Raw genomic sequence first — 20,142 nt, forward strand, 5'->3', positions numbered from 1 at the left:
GCACCGGCACCCCTGAACCCCCCATTCCTGGGCACCGGGACCCCACTGCATCCCCTTATACAGCACCAGGACCCCCTGAGCCCCCATTCCACTGCACCAGGACCCCCGTGCACCCCCATATCTGAGACTGGAACCCTCCCAAACCCTCCGTTCTCAGGCACAGGGACCCCCCCCCCTGCACCCCCTTATCCAGCACGGGGACCCTCCTGCACCCCCTCATGCAGCACCAATGCCCCCCCGCACCCCCTTTCCCGGCCCTCCCCCTCTCAGACACCCCAGCCCCCGCTTTTCCTTGACCCCAGCACCCCCTGGACCCCCACTCCTGCCTTCCACAGCCCCCACCCACCACCTTCCTCAACACCGGGGCCCGTGCACCCCCTTTCCTGGGCACAGGGACCCCCTGGACACCCCATTGTTATAAAATTGACTCAAAACGAGTAATTTCCAATCAAAGAATTTATTAATTATGGAAGCAGTTATACTACGTAAGCAAAGGCTCAGCGCTGGGCGACAGGGGAGTCTCCGCTCCACCTACTGCCGCCCCAACTAGTTTCTGATTCAGTCCTTTTATCCTCTCCATCCTTCAGGAGTCCATGTTATCTCGGAGTTCTCTGCGCCTGCGCTGGTTGTTGCTAGGGGGTCATCCTTCTGTCTCCTGGTGGTCGGTGATAAAGGCTGCGGAGTCTTCCTCAGCCGCGTCTTCTTCACCCTATGTCCTTATTTGGTGACTTCTCTGTGGAAAATTACCAAAATCTTATGATTAACGCAATATGTGCCCTATCAAGCTTAAGGAAGCAAATGTCCTGCCTTGCAAACTGTGCCCTATCAAGCTTAAGCAAGCAAATATCCTGCCTTGCAGACTGTTTATCTGCCCCTGCCCCTTCCCCAGCTTTTCCCTGGTCATTATCTCTGTGAGTTATCTGCTTGTACCATTTGTCAGCGGGAAAGGTTTCCCTGCTGGGTGTTTATCTGCCCCTGCCCTTTCCCCAGCCTTTCCCTGGTCGTTATTTCTGTGAGTTATCTGTTTGTACCATTTGCTGTGTGGGACTATGTGTGGGCTCCTGCAACCCCTTCCCTGGTATCCTTGTGGCTCATATCTCATGAAGTAGTACAGAAATAGTCAGCAGACAACTCTTGTAACACACTGGTCTCTTTTTCATGACGAACAAAATGTAGTCCCTCATCTCAATCCCCCCTTTGTTTTGATACTCAATTTTGTTCGTCAAAACGCTCTAATTCCCTTTTGCTGAGCTCCAGAGATTCTTCTGGATCATCCATCTTCAAGGTTTCGTATTTTGCTCGTGTGAGCATAAGGTGAGCAGCTTCTAATCTGCCTTTTACAATGCTAATCAATTTATTAAAAATACAAGGGCCAAACGTGAGTCCCAATAGTAAGAGAAGTAGTGGACCCGCTATCGTTGATAATAAAGTTGTAAGCCAAGGAGAATAGTTAAACCAAGATTCATACCAGCTTTGGTGTTTTTCCCTTTCTCTTTGTCTTCTTTCTAGCCCCTCCCTTAGTTTTGCCATTGAGTCCCGTATAATTCCGCTCTTGTTTACATATGTGCAGCATTCTTCTCTTAAAGCAGCACATAGTCCTCCTTGTTGCAGGAATAATAGATTTAACTCCCTTCGATTTTGTAAGGCTACCTCTGCTAGGGAATCTAATGTTTCTGTGAGGTCTTTGATGGAGGTTTCGATCCTCCTGAGGTCTTCATCTACAGAGGCTCTTAGTTCTTGGAATCCTCGGTGTTGCTGTATGAGTGAGGCTATTCCTCTTCCTGTCCCGGCTGCAGCTATTCCTAGTAACATTGCTACAGTGAAGGTTGTGAATATTTCCCGTTTCACTATGTGGGGTCCTATATTTTGATATTGTTCATAAACGTACTCTACGGGGTGGTAAAGGACTCTGGGTACTATCAATACTTGAATACAAAAGTCACTGGATTCATTAAATCGGTCTATATTTATACATGGGGTGACTCCGAGAGTGTTACAGACCCATTTAGTATTTGCTGCTGGCAGTATCCAGCTGGCAGGTTTCTTAGGGTCACTCAAATTCCCCATAACCTGACATAGATGTCGTTTTTCCACTGGTACTCGTCCTATACATCTTCCTCTCCCCGTTACCCTTGCCAAGGTTATCCCTCTCGATTCTTCTCCTTCTTTTTTCCATAGGCACCTAGCTGGGTTGGTCCCATTTACTCGTCTGCTTTTTGCCGTTACCCCTATGGCTTCATAGAACGGGGGGTTTACGGTGTAACACAGCCAACATTCCTCAGTTAGATTTGGATGGGTCTCATTCAGGACTAGGAAAGTGGCCTGTAATATTTTCCACAAGTCCCCTTCTCCCGGGTTTTCAGGTCCTCGGGTCGAATTAGTAAAGTTTTGCTTATACATTTCTGGAAGACTAGTGGTTGGGGCTGTTTCTGATTCATTTCCATTATTTTCTCCTAGCGTTAGTTCTCCAGCTATCGCCTGGTTTGGTCCAATTGGTTCAGGGTCGTGTGGCACGGTTGTCTTTTGGATTATAAAGTGCCCCCCTCTGTCTGTCCCTGGTTCCCATAATCGGGCTCCCCACATTTTCCCTAATAACCAGACTTGGTCATGTGGTTTTGTCACATTAATGTAAATCATATTGCATGTTCCATCTAACCCTCCTTCTTTCTGGGTATATGTGGAAGTGGGCTGTGTACACCCGTATGGACCCCATCCAGTTCTGATAAACCCGTCCTCGTTCCCCCCAAAGGAGCTTACTGATACACAGTCCCAATAAGCACAGTAAAAGTGTCCTGGATAGTTACAATACCCTTTTCCCGGGTTTGAGCTTGGACAAAAATAATATCCAAACTGATTTAAACATGGATTTACAGGTATTAAATCACACAAAGTACATAAAAAGCTGGGTGCGCCAGATGTGATTTTGGTCTGGAGAACATACTGGTCTTCCCATCTAATCAGTGACCATTTGAAGGGTTGATGTGAATACCCTTCTGCCCCTGAACTTGTTACGATGCACCAGAAAAGAATTAAGGCTTGTAATTTGGGGCTGTCATTGTCGGAGCTCAGGTTGAATTTTACCTTTGGTTTCCCCAGTGGTGGGTTACCAATCCTGGGGCAGGACGGCCAACATTTCCTGGACATCCCATATGGGGGTCGGGGCTTCCGACGGACTCCACTGGTTATTACCTCTCTGCCTCGCCCGACGACTCGGTTGCTGCGAGCCTCGGGGTTTGCCATCTTCTCGGCAGCAGAGGTATTCTTCAGGAGCCGGATAAACCTCCCGTTTCCACTTTTTAGCACTGGCGGCCCAGTTATCAGCTTTTATTAATGAGAGGTCACGCCGCAAATTGGGGGCTTTCTTCCGACACACCACTTCCAGGATGTCCAGGAGAAAGGGGATCGGTTCGTTAGGGTGGTAGCAGAACCGATCAGGATTTACGCCTTTGGAAAAGGTTTCCCACCACTCGTCAGATCCAAGCTTTACCTCCCCCGTAGCAACTCTGCTACTAAGAATGATAGAAGTTAGTCTCCTCTCTTTCTCATAGCACGGCGTGCAAATTCCCCTAGGTGTTCTACCACTCCGACAATGAGACCACCAAGGTTCGTGACACAATTTACAGGAAAAGCATACAAGGGGGTGACAGTCACAATCGAACCAGTTACACTTTAACCTAATATCTTTGTTTTGTGCTTTTTCCCCCTTCCACCATGGGTGCCCTTTATGTTCTAATCTCGGGGACTTAAAGTAGGGCTTTCTCAACTCGTCCTCTAAGAGTTTGCAATATCCAAGAGCCTCCCGATTCCCTATTAGGTGGGTTTGGAGATAATGGTTATCTCCAACCCAGATTATTATCCAAATCATTTATCAGTTCGTTTCAGCTTTAATTTGGTTTCTCCCGGGAGACTGCAAACCTCCCAGCTGTGAGGGGGTTTTACCGGTCCTTTTATGCGACTAGCATGAGTCCATCCTTTTTCAGCGGTTCGTATGGCTGCCTCTGTGGTGAGGAGTACTTGGAACGGTCCTTCCCACCTTGGAGTCAAGGGGTTTTCTTTCCAGCTTTTCACGAGCACCCAATCTCCTGGCTGTACCTGGTGTAAGATAAAATCTAAAGGAGGCCGTTGTGCTAACATACCTTTTTCCCATAATGCCTTTCTGTACTTTGTCAATTCCACCAAATATTTTTGCGTACATGTGTCATTAATGACAGGATGTTCGTTAGGATTTTCTAGGTTATACGGCATCCCATACATCATTTCAAAGGGTGATACCCCTAAATCAGCTCTAGGTCTTGTTCTTATATTTAGCAATGCTAGAGGAATACATTTAACCCAGGTCAAATTGGTTTCTGCTACCAGTTTGGTCAATTGCTTTTTTATTTCCCCATTCATTCGTTCAACTCGTCCAGAGCTCTGGGGATGCCAGGGGGCATGTTGTTCCCACCGTATGCCCAGAGCTGTTGCTAAGTTTTGAGTAACTTGGGAAATAAAATGCGGCCCTCTATCTGAGTCAATGACTTCTGGGACCCCATATCTCGGGATTATCTCTTCCATCAATATTTTCGTAACTACTTTGGCTGTTTCTCTTACGGTTGGGAAGGCTTCCACAAAATGTGTTAGGTGGTCCACCAAGACCAAGAAATATTTGGTTCTCCCTACTTTGGGGAGCTCGGTGAAATCTATCTGAATGTGGGAGAAAGGCCTTTTCGCTAGCGGTCGGCCTCCCTCTGGTAATTTTCTCAAATTTTTTCTATTTACTTGTAAGTAAATTAGGCATCCTCTGGTTACTTGTTTGGCAATGTCCCAGATTCCCACACTCACATACTTTGCAGCAAAATAATCTACCAGTCCCTGTGATCCCCAATGTGTTTTTTGATGTATCTTAGTCAGTAATCTATGTGCCAATGCTCTAGGTATTATTTCTCTGCCATCTGCTAATTTCCATGCTCCTTGTGCATCCCTTTTAGCTCCTAGTTTTTGTATTTTATTCTCTTCCTCTTTATTAAACTTGATGTCGGGGTCAGGTTCTGGCGTTTGGGAGTGTTCTATGTTTTCCTGCAAAGTGAGGAGTCTCAGGGCAGCCCGTTTAGCCTCCTGGTCAGCTGCATTATTTCCCCTACTTCTCAAATCCAGTCCTTTTTGGTGACCTTTCAGGTGAACTATAGCTATTTTTCGGGGTTTTCGTAGGGCACTGAGCACGTCTAATATTAATTTACGGTGAACTAAATCTTTCCCTTGTGAATTTATTAGTCCTCTTTCCTCCCATATTTTGCCAAATGTATGGACTACCCCATAGCTATATTTCGAGTCCGTAAAAATAGTCCCATCTTTTCCTGTTAACCATTCCAGGGCTCGTAGTACAGCATATAGTTCACATGCTTGGGCGGACCAGGATCCACTAAGGGGTCCCGATTCTATCACTTCCAGGTTGGGTCCCCTTATGATAGCATATCCTGATTTTCTCCTTCCCTCAACTACTCTGGAGGATCCATCCACAAACAGTCTTCCTCCTTTTTCCAATTCTTCTTCTTCCAAATCTGGTCTGATTTTTGTCCGTTCTTCTATAGTCACTATACAATCATGTGTTAGTGCTTCTTCTGGTCCTCCATATAAGAAGGAAGCTGGATTTTGGATATTAGTAGTTTCTAGAGTTAAATTTGGAGCCTCAATTAATATTCCTTCATATTTTAGAAGCCTTGCGTCTGAGATCCATTTTTCAGCCTTTTGCTGTAAGACTCCCCGTATGTTATGGGGGGACAGCACTTTCAGGCTGCTATTAAATGTAATTTTCCGGGCTTCTTCTACCAAAAGAGCACATCCTACAATTGCTTGTAAGCACGTAGGCCATCCTCTGCTTACTGGGTCCAAGATCTTTGATAGATAAGCCACCGGTTTCCTTTTCTCTGCCCATTCTTGAGTAAGGACCCCATATGCGACCCCCTTGTCTACGTTTATGAACAAAAAGAAGGGTCTATTAGTATTAGGTAAACTTAATACCGGGGCATGGATTAGGCTCTCTTTAAGCTCTTGCAGCCTTTCGGTGTCCTCCTGATCCCATTTTAGGAGTCCCTCTTGAGTAAGTTTCTGATACAAGAAAGTCGCCTTACTACTGTAGTTTTCAATCCATTGTCGACAATAACCAGTTAGTCCAAGTATTTGCCTGATTTGTCTCTTATTTCTTGGAATTGGTAATGCTAAAATCGCCTGTATTCGTTCGGGGTCTATTCTCTTCTCTCCTTTCTTTAGATAATGGCCTAGGTATTTTACTTCTTCTTCAACAAAATGTAGTTTTGCCTTGGAGACTTTCAATCCCTTTAAGCCTAAAAAGTTCAATAACTTAATACTTTCTTTCCGTACATTCTCTTCCTGCTGCCCCGCCAGGAGTAGATCATCTACGTATTGGATTAATGTAACCCCTGGCCCCACTTGGTAATCCTGTAAAATTTGCTCTAAAGCCTGCCCGAAGAGATTAGGGGACTCAGTGAATCCTTGAGGGAGTACCGTCCATCTTAATTGTTGTCTCCTTCCCGTATCGGGGTCTTCCCATTCAAATGCAAAATAATCCCGGCTTTCTTTAGCCAAAGGGCATGCCCAAAAGGCATCTTTGAGATCTATAACACTGTACCATAAATTCTCAGGCCCCAGTTTAGTCAAGAGGGTATAAGGATTTGCCACCACCGGGAACTGCGCTACATTCGCTTGTTTATTTCCCTTAAATCATGCACCAATCGATAGGTGCCGTTTGGCTTTTTAACTGGTAGGATGGGAGTATTGAACGGAGACATACAGGGTTCTAACAATCCATTATCCAACAACCTTTCTATTTCTGGTTTTAATCCTCGTCTCCCTTCTGGGGATAATGGGTATTGCTTAATTCGGACAGGGACATCTGGATTTTTGATAGTTACCGAAAATGGAGTGATTTTTAGCTGTCCCACGCTCTCAGGCATGTACCAGACTTCGGGGTTAATTTGCTTTTCATCTTCTACCCTTAAAGGGCATAATTTAATTTTTAATTCCTTATTATCTACACCTATACTAATCCCTAATTCTATAATCATGTCTCGCCCGAGCAGATTATAATCTGACTCGGGTACCAATAATAGATTTCCCATCCCTATTTTGGATCCTGATTCTATAGTCACATTTTTTATGATTTGTACTTCAAAAGGTTCCCCTTTTGCCCCTATGACAGTGGCAGTTTCTTTAGAGATGGTACATCCTTTTGGTAGGTTCTGTACCGTGGATCTTTCTGCCCCCGTATCTACCAAGAATTCCATTTCTTGGTTGTGGGGACCCACTTTAAGTTTTATCAAGGGCTCTTTATGATTTTTCCGGGTCCCCACCAAATAGAGCCCCTGACCCCCCTAGTCCATTTGGAACTGCTTCTCGTCTCTGATTCGGACTCTACATTCTCGCTTAAAATGCCCTTTTTTTCCGCAATAAAAACACACCTTCACCCCTTCTGACTCCCCTATACTTTTCTCTTTTTGTTCACTCGAACCTCCCTTTCGCCCTTCTCTTTGGTACCTCCCCCCACCTGTTGCTGCGACCATCAACCTTACTTGTCTGCGGTCTCTTTCGTCGTCCCTATGGACATATACTTTCTGTGCCTCCCTAAGCAGTTCATCCAGCCCCCTGTCCTGCCAGTCCTCTAATTTCTGGATTTTCTTCTTTATGTTGTCCCACGATTTTAAAACGAAATGGACTTTCAGCATTGACTGTGAAGTTTGGCTATCGGGGTCCATTCCGGAGTACAATCATAAGTTCCGCCGTAATCTCTCGAGCCATTCCGTAGGCGACTCGTCCTTCTTTTGCCTATCGTTGAATGCCCGATCTATATTTTGCCCCCTCAGGACTGAGTCCCTAATCCCCTGAATAATTATGGTCCTTAAATCCTGCATATGTGTTCTATGTGCCGCATTTTGGTGGTCCCAATGGGAGTTCTGTAGGAGCCATTTAGCGTCCGCAGCCGGGCCTTGGACATGCTGCGTGTCCCAAATACACATTCCTTCCCTTCTTATCATATTCCGTTCTTCAGTAGAGAACAGAATGCCCAAAATGGACTGCATTTCTTCCCAGGTATAGATGTTTGGTCCTAAGAACTGGTCGACCCTCTCGGCTACCCCAAAAGGGTCCTCTAATAAATGTCCCATGTCCTTCTTAAAGTCTCGTACATCTGCCAAACTCAAGGGGACAGTAATAAATCCTATACCCGCCTGTGGTCCACCCATGGGCATCTCCCGTAGAGGGAATAACCCCGTCTCAACCCTACTGCGGCTCCTTGTAATCGGGCCTTGGTAACTGGTTTGGTTAACCTCCCCTTGGTTACCCTCTTCATCATTGTTCGGTGCAGGTGGTTGTGGAGGTGGTGGGGCATTGGGTGCTGGCGGTGGGACATATGGGGGCGGTGCTATAATTAAGTCGCCCAAATGATTGTCCCTCTTCCCCTTTTTGTCCGGATCCCCTTTCCCTTCTCTTAATTGGAAAACATACACTTCGGGTCTTGCTACCCATATTTTGGCATAATCACTCTCCTCTTGAGAGAAGGGCTCTTTAGAATTTACCCATAGGTTCAAGTCCTGTCGAACCCAGTCTTCAGATGATCCAAACACGGGCCAAAAAATTTTTTGGAAATCTCTTTCCCACCCCATACTTCCATGCAATAATGTATCATTCTGGCCCTATCCTTAGTCTCGGTCCCCGGGTAATGCTTCCAATTACTAAGCATAAATCCTAGGGGACTGTCCCTTGGAATGGGGGGGAGTTTGACTTGGGTTGGGGTCTTGCTTTTCCCCTGCCCCATTCGTCCGGAGTGCCTTCTTTCACTCTCAAATTCCTTTCACTTCCCCTTTTTCGTGGCCCGAGCCCTCGTGGGTCTACGGGAACCGCACTACTCAAGGGTCCGCACTCACTTGGAGAGTCCGGCTGCCGGCCCTCCTCTCATTCACACTTGTCCACCGCCACACTCCGGGATCCCAACCCCGCCCGAACGGATTCCCTTTTATACTTACGCGTCCTGCGTCTTCGTCCGGACTCCGTGCACAGATTATTAAGGGGTTCACCGGTATAATTTGTCCCGTTTGCTTACTAGTATATATTTTAGGGTCGTCGGTGAGAGTGGCGGAGGTTCTCCCAGAGGGGCCACCCGGAAAGCACTGGATGAGGCGCCCCCCACTCTGGGTAGATCTTACCCGATCCAAACTCTCATCTGAGTCACGGCACCAAACTGTTATAAAATTGACTCAAAACGAGTAATTTCCAATCAAAGAATTTATTAATTATTGAAGCAGTTATACTACGTAAGCAAAGGCTCAGCGCTGGGCGACAGGGGAGTCTCCGCTCCACTACTGCCGCCCCAACTAGTTTCTGATTCAGTCCTTTTATCCTCTCCATCCTTCAGGAGTCCATGTTATCTCAGAGTTCTCTGCGCCTGCGCTGGTTGTTGCTAGGGGGTCATCCTTCTGTCTCCTGGTGGTCGGTGATAAAGGCTGCGGAGTCTTCCTCAGCTGTGTCTTCTTCACCCTATGTCCTTATTTGGTGACTTCTCTGTGGAAAATTACCAAAATCTTATGATTAACGCAATATGTGCCCTATCAAGCTTAAGCAAGCAAATGTCCTGCCTTGCAAACTGTGCCCTATCAAGCTTAAGCAAGCAAATGTCCTGCCTTGCAGACTGTTTATCTGCCCCTGCCCCTTCCCCAGCTTTTCCCTGGTCGTTATCTCTGTGAGTTATCTGCTTGTACCATTTGTCAGCGGGAAAGGTTTCCCTGCTGGGTGTTAATCTGCCCCTGCCCTTTCCCCAGCCTTTCCCTGGTTGTTATTTCTGTGAGTTATCTGTTTGTACCATTTGCTGGGTGGGACTATGTGTGGGCTCCTGCAACCCCTTCCCTGGTATCCTTGTGGCTCATATCTCATGAAGTAGTACAGAAATAGTCAGCAGACAACTCTTGTAACACACTGGTCTCTTTTTCATGACGAACAAAATGTAGTCCCTCATCTCAATTCCCCCCCATTTATTTATAGGAAAGTTTTCCCAACATTCTCCATTTGCTGTTTCCCTTTGCAGCTTCACCCTGCTTTTTTAAAAAAAAGTATTAACTATTTAAGAGTTAAAAGTATCACAGTTAAAGCTCTTCAATTTTGCAAAATGCAACATAAAGGCGAACATGGAAAAACCCAGATCAAAAATTGATTCTCACCCTTCTGTCCCAAACCTACCTGACAATATAAAGTAGGATTATTATAAAAAATGTTTCTCATGTTGTAATCTTATCACTGAAACTGTAGGGAAAACAAAAACTCTCCAAGAATCTCTTTAGTGTGAGAGAGTCAAGGCATTACTTGGTTCTGGCCAGGATGTGCAACAGAAATACTTTCATCCACACATAGCCCGGCTGTGCAGAAAACATCATTCCATGACATGTCAGTTTTACTCGATTTTTCCTAAACTTTACGTAGTCTGAACCAATCTAAATCCACTGCTTTAATGTTCATTGCTTCCAAGTCGTGTAAGTTTTTAGTGTTTGGTTTCCTATTAGACTCGGATTTCTTCCCCTCTGCTGTGAATTCCGTCCACACTCCTGGATTTCCTTCTCAGCCTTTTCCAGACCAGGTGTCTCCAGCTGTGCGGGGGCAGTGTCTGGGGTAGCTGTTGGTTGCTGTTTGCTGCGGGGCGTTGATGTTTTGTTGCTGGTCGTTATCTCTGTGGGTGTCTTTTGGGCTATTCCCAGTCTGTTCGGATGTTAAACTCGTCTCCATTGAGTGGTGGAGATGAGTTTAACATCCGAACAGACTGGGAACCCCTTAAATAAAACCTTTAAAATTTCTTTCCCAAAGGCAAACCTTTGAGTAGAGAAACCTTTCTGAGCAGAGAAATAAGATTTAAAAGAAGCAGGATGGGTACATTTTGCAGCAGTGCAGTCGCAGTCAGCCCAGAGTGTGGGTGTGAGTGAGCCCCAGGGTGGAATTGTGCCGCGGTGCTCCCCAGCAGCTGTGGCAGTGCAGGCCCAGCCAGCGCTGGAGCTGCAGCAGCGGCAGCGAGGCTTGGCCGCAGTGGCTGGAGGTGCCAGGGGAGGGTGGCCAGGATTCCCGAGGGTTTGAGCAGAGGATCTGTGGGCAGGCCCAGGGGCTTGGCCCGCTGTGGAGCCCTGGCTGCTGCTGCGTTGCCTTCAGGGCAGGCTCAGTGGGGCTCCCATGGTCCTGCTGCAGGCGGGAAGTGCAAATCTCCGGGGCTTCAGAGCCCCTGAGGCCAGGCTGAGGGGTCCCCCCGTGCTCAGCTGTGCTGGCGGCTGTTTCTGGCCTCAGGGACACTTGGCGTGGGCCCCTTGGCCACCAGTGGTGCTGCTTTGCACTCCTTAGGCAGGAGCCGATGGCCTGGCTGGGTGTTGGCAACAGCAAAGTGCCAGGGCAGGCTCTGTGCCAGCCCAGCTTCCTGGGGGAGAGATTCCACAGGAGACAGGATCCTGGCTACAGCCTGCCTTACATTTACATCCCTTATTTCCACCCTGCACTAGGTGGAGAATTGCCCAGGTAAGGAATTCCAGACATGAATTCCAAGGGAGATAATTGAATATCTGCCTTGGGTCTGGCTCTTTTTCTTGCCAAGGCCAATGGCAAAAGCTGTACCCATGGCATCTTGGTTTCTATCTCTGGCTTCCAAAGGTGTTTCTTTATTTCCCCATTCATTCTTTCTACCCAACCCGAGCTCTGGGCTTGCCAGGGGGGTTATGGAGGTCCCATTGTATTCCTAAAGCTGCCATAACCCCCTGAAGGGTCTTTCCTGTAAAATGAGTTCCCCATCTGAATCTATTGCTTCCACAATCCATTATCTTTGAATTATTTGTTTTAGCAATAGGTTAATAAGTGATCCAGTGCTTGCTGAAGCAGTCAGAATTGCTTTTGCCCCCCTGTTAGGTGCCATGGTGTCACCAGAAGATTTTGAAGCCTTCCTGCTCAGGGCATTTCAGTGCCAGGCTCTTACAAGCACCCACAGCTCCGCGGGTTGAGCTGAGCATGGGGCGGTGACCTGCGCTTTGTCTGATTCCCCTTCCTTAATAACAGCCTGTCTTGTAGCTCTTTTCCCTCCTGCTGCCCTTGCAGAGCCATCCACAAACACATTGTCTCCCTCAGGCCAGGGAATGTCCCATCAATCTCTCCCAGCCTGGCTCGGGAGCTCTGTCCCTTGAGTGCAGTCCTGGGTTCCTTGCCAGCCCCTCTCCAGGCTGTTCAAACAGGAGGCTGGGTTAAACCCTTGCCCTGTCCTCAGTTCTGAATCCTCCTGTGCCATTGAACAAGTTTCATACTGTAATCACCGAGCCCTGTTCATCCATTTAGAGGCTCTTTTGGTTGTCAAAGCTTTAACTTGATGCCAGACTTGAACTCTAGGAGATCCTCCTGTTGTCATCAGTTTTCAGGCCTCTGCTCCCACGGAAGCTGTGGCTGCACAATTCTGCAGACAATGAGGCTGCTCTCTGGCCACTGGGTTAAACATTTTAGCACAAGAATTCCTTTGGCAAGACCCTATTTAACGTCCACCTATAATTCAAATTCTTTTTCCCTGTCTGGAAGGCCCAGGCCACTCGCCTCAGTTAATCTTAATTTTAACACTTGAAAATTCTGTGTTTCCTCCTTGTGTCCATCCATCCAGTTGGTTGACTGGCAAGATAGGAGTGTTGTAGGGAGACATCCTTGGCTCCAAAAGCCCTGCCTTTAACAGGGACTCAATACCAGGCTGTGAGCCCTTCCTTCCCTCTCTTGGAACAGGGTAGTGCTTGTCCAGGTTGCTTTAATTTGTAGAGGCTCCATATCTAATTTTCTGTACTTCCCTGGGGCTGCCCACACTTCTGGGTTCACTTCAGCATAGGCCTTGTCAGACTTTTGACACAGAGGTACAACAGAACTAGCCTCTGTATCCCTTTTTACAGTATTAAAATCCAGCTCTCAAATTCCTTCCTAGTTAATTACAATCACAGGAAGAAGAAAAAGAAATTCATTTATTTCAAACCTATCCCCCACAGCTTCTAATAGTGGTTGAACAAATCATACCTGCTCATCTTTCCTACTCATTCCCTTAAAAATTAAAATATTCCTGTACTATTTTCCCCTTTAGGTCTAAGATTCAGAGCAGATTGAGAGGCCCCTGTGTCCATCAGGAAATGCCTCCTCTCAATGCAGACCCACCTGAATGTTCTCAAGGGCTCCAGTGTGGAGGGTCCCTGGTGTGATGGGAGCTGTGCCAGCCCTGCCAATCCATGTCCATCACGGGCTGGACTTGCTGGTCCTGAGGGTGCTGCTGTCTGTGCTTGCAGTGTCCTTGTGCCCTGCAGCCGGAGCCCTGATTCCTTGCCAGGGGCTGTTTGGGTGGGCTGTGCCCTGCCGAGGAGGGCAATGCCTCTGCCGGGTGCTTGTGGCCGAGCCGTGCCCTGGGTGCCGGGGCCCCCTTGGGCCCTGGGGCTGATCCCTCAGGGGCTGTAGGAGCTCTGCCCTGGCCTTTGCCTTCAGCTTGGCCTTTTGCTGCTCCCTTCTTGCACTCACCTGCTGGGCCTTTGTGCCCAAGTGCTGCAGGGCCTTCTTCTGCCCCTCCTGCAGCCCCCCTCAGTGCCTGTGGGTGCTTGTCTTGCTTTACAAGACAGGTGTCTGCTTGGGAAGGCAGAAAAAGCCTCTCTTGGAATGGAGAATGCAAACCCCCTCCCTCTTAATTTTTAGAAGAGTGAAATCAAGGGGCTCTCAGGCAAAGATATGGGATTAGGAATAACGGTTCTTTACTAGTGTGTATAATATAATAATAGTAGTGTGTATCAACAGCTCCGGCAGTGACAACAAACAGAGCCCGGAGCCGGTCCCGGCCTTTCGGCTGCGGCGCTTTCCCCTTGGGTGCAGTTCCGGGCACGGCCGGCAGGGGCGCCGGTGGCTCCCGCGGGGCGGGGCAGCGCATCCCTGCCATGGGAACCTCTCTTAACGGCAACAGAGCAATCCCTTCATCTAACTCTTTCACTTTTTTACCTTCTGTAGCCTTTCTCCCGTGTTTTGGGAAAGAATTTGGAGAGGGCTGCCTTTTAACTGAGCTCCTAGTGTTTCGATAAGGTGCTTCCTTTAGAGAGAGGGCGTTTCCCTGAACAGCAGGAGCTGTGGTTACCAAGGGGACGTAACTCAGAGCAGGAGGGGTCAGGGGAGGATATCCCGCCGAGGCTCGGTGGGAGTGTGGGCAGGGTCTGCTGCCGGAATCGCCAGAGGGGGATCTTCCCGCGGAGGCCGAGCCGGAGCGTGGGCAGCCCCCACATGGCTTCTGGCGGCTGATCCGGCAGCTCCCGGCAGAGAAAAGGCAGGTGGGAGACCCCGGCAGCAGCAGCGGCGCTGCCCAGCGCAGCTGGCACGGGCAGGGCAGCCGGGGATGGGATGGCTGGGACCCGCCCTCGGTGCGGTCGGCGCGGTGACCTCGGCCCACGCGGCAGGACAGAGCAACCCCATCTTGCCCAGCATGGCCGGCAGAGCGGCCGCGGGCCGGGCAGTGGGGCCAGGGCACACAAATTCACCGCCAGCGCCGGGGCAGGTGGAGCTGCCCTGGGCAGTGAGCCCGCACCTGGGATGGAAACCGGGGCAGGCGGAGCTGAGGCGGGCAGCGAGCCGGGACCCGGGACAGGCGCCTCGGCCGCCAACGCAGGGGGCAAGAGCTGCAGAGGATCCCACTCTCTTTCTGACTTTTCCTCTTGTTCCCCTCCCTTTCATTTCCCCTTTTTATTTTCTTGGTTTTTTCCTCGGGTGTTTCTGATACTTCAAAGTTTTTTATTCTCCTAAAATCTCCTGTCTAACATATGGCATATTCTCTTTCTTCTAGATTAAATGGGTTTTTTTCCAAATAAATCCAGAACCTAACAAATCCAATGCTTGGATATTTTGAAATGGTCGACGAGCTAACTCATGACCTCCTAATGTTGTTTTTCTCATCACCTTTTTATTTATCCTTTGGCAAATTAAGCATCTTTCAGTTACTTGCTTTGCTACACCAAAAATCCCAGTGCACCCAAAATTCCTTTAAAAATGATCACACAAAGCTTGAGTACGCCAGTGGGGTTTCTGATGCACGTCTTCTAATCTTTTCCTAGTAAGCACATTTTATTAAGTAATTGTCTTCCATGTAGAAGTTTCTATTTCCCTGATTTATCTTGTTCATATCCTATCTTGTTTAATTCTTTTTTCTCGGCTTCCCTAAACTTTGGAATTTCCAGTTTTTCGTCGTTTGGAGTGAATATTAACATAACTCTTTCAGCTCCATTTTCTGCTGCATCCTTAGCTTTGTGATCTGCCCCCAGTTTGCCCAATTTGCCTCTCCTTTGGCCCGGGCCGGGTTCCCCCCGCCCGCAGCGGCTGGGAGCAGCCGAGAGCCCCGCGCTGCCCATGCCGACCTGGCCCGGCTCCATGGCCGCTGCTGCCGCGGGCTGCGAGGGCTGCGGGAACGGGGCACCGAGGGTGTGGCTGCTGCTGGGGGAGGAGGAGGAGGGAGGGAAGGGCAGGGATGGAGGGGGAGGAGGAGGCGGGTAAGGGGGGAGGAGGGGGAGAAGGAATGGAAGGGGCGGGATGGAAGAGGAGCAGGAGGTGGGGATAAGACAGGGGAGGAGGAGGAGGGGGGATGGAAGAGGAGGAGCGGGAGGAGAAAGAGCAGTGAAGGAGGCGGGGTTAGAGGGCAGGAGGAGAAGGAGGCGGAGATGAGACAGAGGAGGAGCGGGAGGAAGAGGAAGAGGAGGGACCAGGGCGGATCCAGGCTGAGCTGCGGGAGCCACGCGGTCTCGATCCCTGCCTGAATTCGCAGCCCCCACCTGTGGGATCATCGCCCCCCCCCCCCATGGCTCCGGTGAGCGGGGAGGGGGAGCCCGGCCCGGATATCCCAGGGGGGTCCCTGGGTTGGGTTTTTAGGGGGATGTTTGGAGAATGAAGAAGTCCAAGGCTGAGCGGAAAAGGCCCCTCGGGGGGACATCGGGGGGTGGCGGTGGCGGCTGCCGGCAGAGGCAGCCTGGAGGAGCAGAGCCCTGTGTCCCCCAGGAGGCCAAAGTGGGGAGGCCAGAGAGGGGGGAGCGCCGCCATTGGCGGGAGCCTCAAGAGCCTGGAGAGGGGCAGGGGGGACTCCTTGGAGCCGCTGCAGAGCAGAGAATGAGGGGAGAAGGGAGCCCGGGAGCCCAAAGAGCCCCGGCATCCCGAAATGGGGAGAGCCAAGAGAGGGCAGTGCCTCCCCAGAGACGGCCTGGGGGGATCTCGTTGCCCTTGCCTGTGGCACGGAGGCAAATCCCATGCTGTCCTTGTCCTTCCTCGCCCAGAGCAGGAGCTGAGCATGGAGAGCAGGGAGGACAAATGCCCGCGGCAGAACCTGGTGGCAGAGGCCGTTTTGAGCGGCTCCACGGCGCAGGAAGCCAACGGGGAGGAAAAGGCCCGGAGATGCCGCACGAGGAGGGGCTGCAAACGCAGATGGCGGGGATGTGAGGGGGAAAGAGCCAGCCTGAGCCGGGAAGGCGGCCGGAGATGGAGGCAGAGCTCGGAGCTGGTGCTCCATGAGCAGCTCCATGATGGGGAGAAGCCCCACACGTGCGAGGAATGTGGGAAGAGCTTCAGGAGGAACTCCGAGCTGATCAGGCAACAGAGGATCCACATTGGGGAACGGCCCTACGAGTGTGGTGAGTGTGGGAAGAGCTTCAGCCAGAGCTCCAGCCTGATCAAGCACCAGAGGATCCACACTGGGGAACAGCCCTATGAGTGTGGGGAGTGTGGGAAGAGCTTCAGCTGCAGCTCCAGCCTGATCAGCCACCAGAGGACCCACACTGGGGAGAGGCCCTATGAGTGCTCCAAGTGTGCGAAGAGGTTTCAGACCAGCTCCAGTCTCTTCCAGCACTATCAGAGTCACACAGAGGAGAGGCCCTTCCAATGCCCCGACTGCAGGAAGGGATTCAAGCGCAACTCCACCCTCGTCACCCATCGGCGCATCCACACTGGGGAGAGGCCCTACGAGTGTGATAAATGCAGGAAGAGGTTTCTGACCAGCTCCAATCTCCTCCAGCACTATCGGATTCACACAGAGGAGAGGCCCTTCCAATGCCCCGACTGCGGGAAGGGATTCAAGCTCAACTCCACCCTCGTCACCCACCGGCGCATCCACACTGGGGAGAGGCCCTACGAGTGTCCCCAGTGTGGGAAGAGCTTCTCCAGCAGCTCTCACTTGACCCGACACCAACGGAGGCACCGGTAAGGGAAGCCCTGCGAGTGCCCCGAGTGCGGGAAGAGCTTCGTGCGCTGCTGCAGCTCCATCCCCCACTGGAGGAGGCACTTTGGTCACAGCCCTGGTCACTCACATTCCCTGTGATCCATGTTGGGAACACGCCTGGCTGCTTCTCCTTTGGTTTGGCCTGAATTTTTTTCTCTTCTCCATCTCTCTGTCCTCCAAAAGTCCGGAGGGATGGAACAGTCACCTCAAAACCACTCTAATTCCACTGAAAATAACTGAATTTTAACCCGAAAGGGCTCAATTCCACCTCAGATTGCTTGTTCCTTCCTCAAAAAACTCAATCCCAGGCCAAACTCACTCCATTCTACAGCTGTCAAGTTGAGATGGAGTTGGAAGGAGATTGGGAGAAGTGGGATCTCAATTTGGAGCAGTGGGATGGGGATTGTGTGGGGCTGGGTGTGTGGGATGTATTTGATAGCAAATAAAACTTTCAGAGTTACTGATTTCTCTCCCGTTCATTTTCAGTCAGTTCTGTTTGCAGAGTGCCACCTTCTCAGCTGATTCAATTCCTATAAAAATCCCATTTTTAAATCATCTAACCCAAACAATCCAAAACCCAATATTGAAATAAAACCACCTGCACACAATTAATGTTTTAAAAATAATTTTAATTTTTCAAGAGTACTTAAGGATGTTATTACAGTTTAATTGTTTGGTTGAAATGTCTGAGAAATTGTACTGGTGTTTGGTTTTGTGTTTAGTATATTTGTAATATGAATTGTTTAACTAATATGTGTTAGATTGCATGGTAGTTTCTTTAGATAATTTTATCTAAAGTACATTAGTCATCGAGTTAAAATTTTCAAAAGGTATTTCCTGATATATAATTTGTTTATTTATATGCATTGGTAATATTATAGTAATAGTTATTGTTGGTTGGAGTTGAGTCATTGTTGGAGTTGAATCATTGTAAAGAAGAGTTGAGATTTTTATATTTAATTTTTATTATAATTTATTTAATTTCAATTATTATTTCTTTGTTTATAGTTTTATTGCAATTTGTTGAGGGGATAGGAAGGAAGTTCAAGGGCAGGAACATTTTTTCCTGGCTGGGAACTGGAATTCCAGACCCTGGGAGTGTGTGCAGGACCCCACAGACTGGGATCAAATATGGGCTGGGATCAAATATGGGCTGGGATCAAATACGGACTGGGATCACATGGATGGGGATCCTGTGGATCAGAACCCTCCAGACCAGGATAGCCTGAAGTGGGATCAAATATGGACTGGGACTGTATGGACTGGGATCCCAGGGACTGGGACCATATGGATCAGGACCCCACAGACTGGGATCAAATATGGGCTGGGACTGTTTTTTAAAGTAACCTTGTTCTATAGTTTTTATTTCTGTCGTTAATTAAGCTTGTGAAAAAGCTGCTTGTGTTAAACTGCCTGCTTGGATGGGATAACATCCAATGCACACAGGATGAGGACACCTGTACAGATCTGCCAACTATCAGCACTCCCCGTCTGAAGGCAGAGTGCACCAAGGCCCAAAACCTGGAGGTGATAAAGAGAATGTACTAAAACCACAGCCAAGGAATCTGCATGCTCTAAAGAGGCAGATCCAGGGCAGAGCCATGCTAAACAGTTCTTGGAAGATGTAAACTGGGTGCATCTTGGCACTCAGGCAGGAGCACCCTGTTACCTTCAGGGATCCCCTGAAATACCTTTCCCCTTACATCAGCCTGGTGCATATTCATAGAGCCTCATGCACAGCAACTGGGAAGGGTTTAACACTTTACTGGGTATATTAGCGTTCAGAAACACATAATCACCAGAATGATTATATGCAGGTGCTTTTATTGAAGAGCTCTGGGTGTCAGGGGTACCAACCCAAATCTGACTCCAACATGGGTTCGGGATGAACATGTTTTTATATTCTATCCTTATATAACTTTCATGTTAATGATTAAACTTCAGTTGTTCTATTGTATACATAGATTTCAGCCAAGCATGGGCTCCTTGTGGCCCCCCTCAAACTTCTAACATAGTTTCTCATGATTCTTCTTATGATTAAACAATAATTATATTTAATTACTAAACAATCATCACATCTAACAATTATATCATTTATCATGTTCTGCTTACGCAGGTGCAGTTTCACATGATCTGGCAAGCACAAAGCCTAACATTTTCAGAGTCTATTTTTGACATTTTTCCAGGGCCCCACTATCATTCTCCCCCCTTTGAAAGCATTTTCACTTCACTATAGGTGTAAATGTTTTCACTTGATACAGTCCTTTATTTCTCAATTTATTCTTGACGTTCTTAAGTCCATGGTTGATGTAAACGTTGTCGTGGATGCTGTCACGCACTGGAGAACCAGAAGATGGTGGGCGTGGATCTCGTGTCAGTGCCTTTATTATCTTCTGGTTCCAGGACGTTTTCTTCTGTATCTCTCCTTTTAAGATGCTGTGAACTAACCAAATTGCTAAGAATACAATTAGTAAGATTATCACACTCTCAATGACAGATTTAATCCATGAACTCACATTCCACCCTAACCCTTTAAAGATTTTGCCTAGCCAGGTCGTAGCCAAATCCTTTTGCTCTTCTTGTGCTTCATGCTCTCTTTGTTTCAACTGATTGATGTCATATTCTACATCTGCAGTTACATTTGGGATGTGAACGCAGCAATGACCAACCCGTCCCTTTAAAAATCCACATACTCCATGCTCTTTCAGGAGTAACAAATCTAAGGCTAATCGATTTTGTCATTTCTGTGGTGCCTTGTAATTGTACGTTTAATTCTTTAAATCCTTCCCAGGTGACTCTTGCCAGTCTATCTACCTGACCTGTAAGTTTGTACAGCATCTTCTACTCTGATAGTTTGCTGTAGGACCAAGCAAAGACTCTAGGGCCACCCCAAA

The 20,142-nt window shown here is 48.6% G+C and overlaps 1 protein-coding gene and 1 long non-coding RNA gene across 2 annotated transcripts in view; one reads left to right on the plus strand and one right to left on the minus strand.

Moving 5' to 3' along the window:
- Positions 1 to 17,448, plus strand: part of LOC143696088 (uncharacterized) — a 392,325-nt gene extending 374,877 nt beyond the window's left edge. The window contains exon 9 of the mRNA XM_077191296.1: positions 16,551 to 17,448. Coding sequence (XP_077047411.1) covers positions 16,551 to 17,233 — 683 coding nt within the window. The 3' untranslated portion in view covers positions 17,234 to 17,448. The remainder of the gene's footprint in view (positions 1 to 16,550) is intronic.
- On the minus strand, positions 442 to 3,649 carry LOC143696107 (uncharacterized). Its single transcript, XR_013185515.1, has 2 exons — positions 3,082 to 3,649; positions 442 to 733 (listed from the first exon to the last, which is right to left on the minus strand). It is a non-coding gene; the product is annotated as an uncharacterized LOC143696107 (long non-coding RNA).
- Positions 17,449 to 20,142: the final 2,694 nt, after the last annotated feature.

Source organism: Agelaius phoeniceus, chromosome 28 (genome assembly GCF_051311805.1).
Source record: "Agelaius phoeniceus isolate bAgePho1 chromosome 28, bAgePho1.hap1, whole genome shotgun sequence".
Lineage (NCBI taxonomy): Eukaryota > Metazoa > Chordata > Aves > Passeriformes > Icteridae > Agelaius > Agelaius phoeniceus.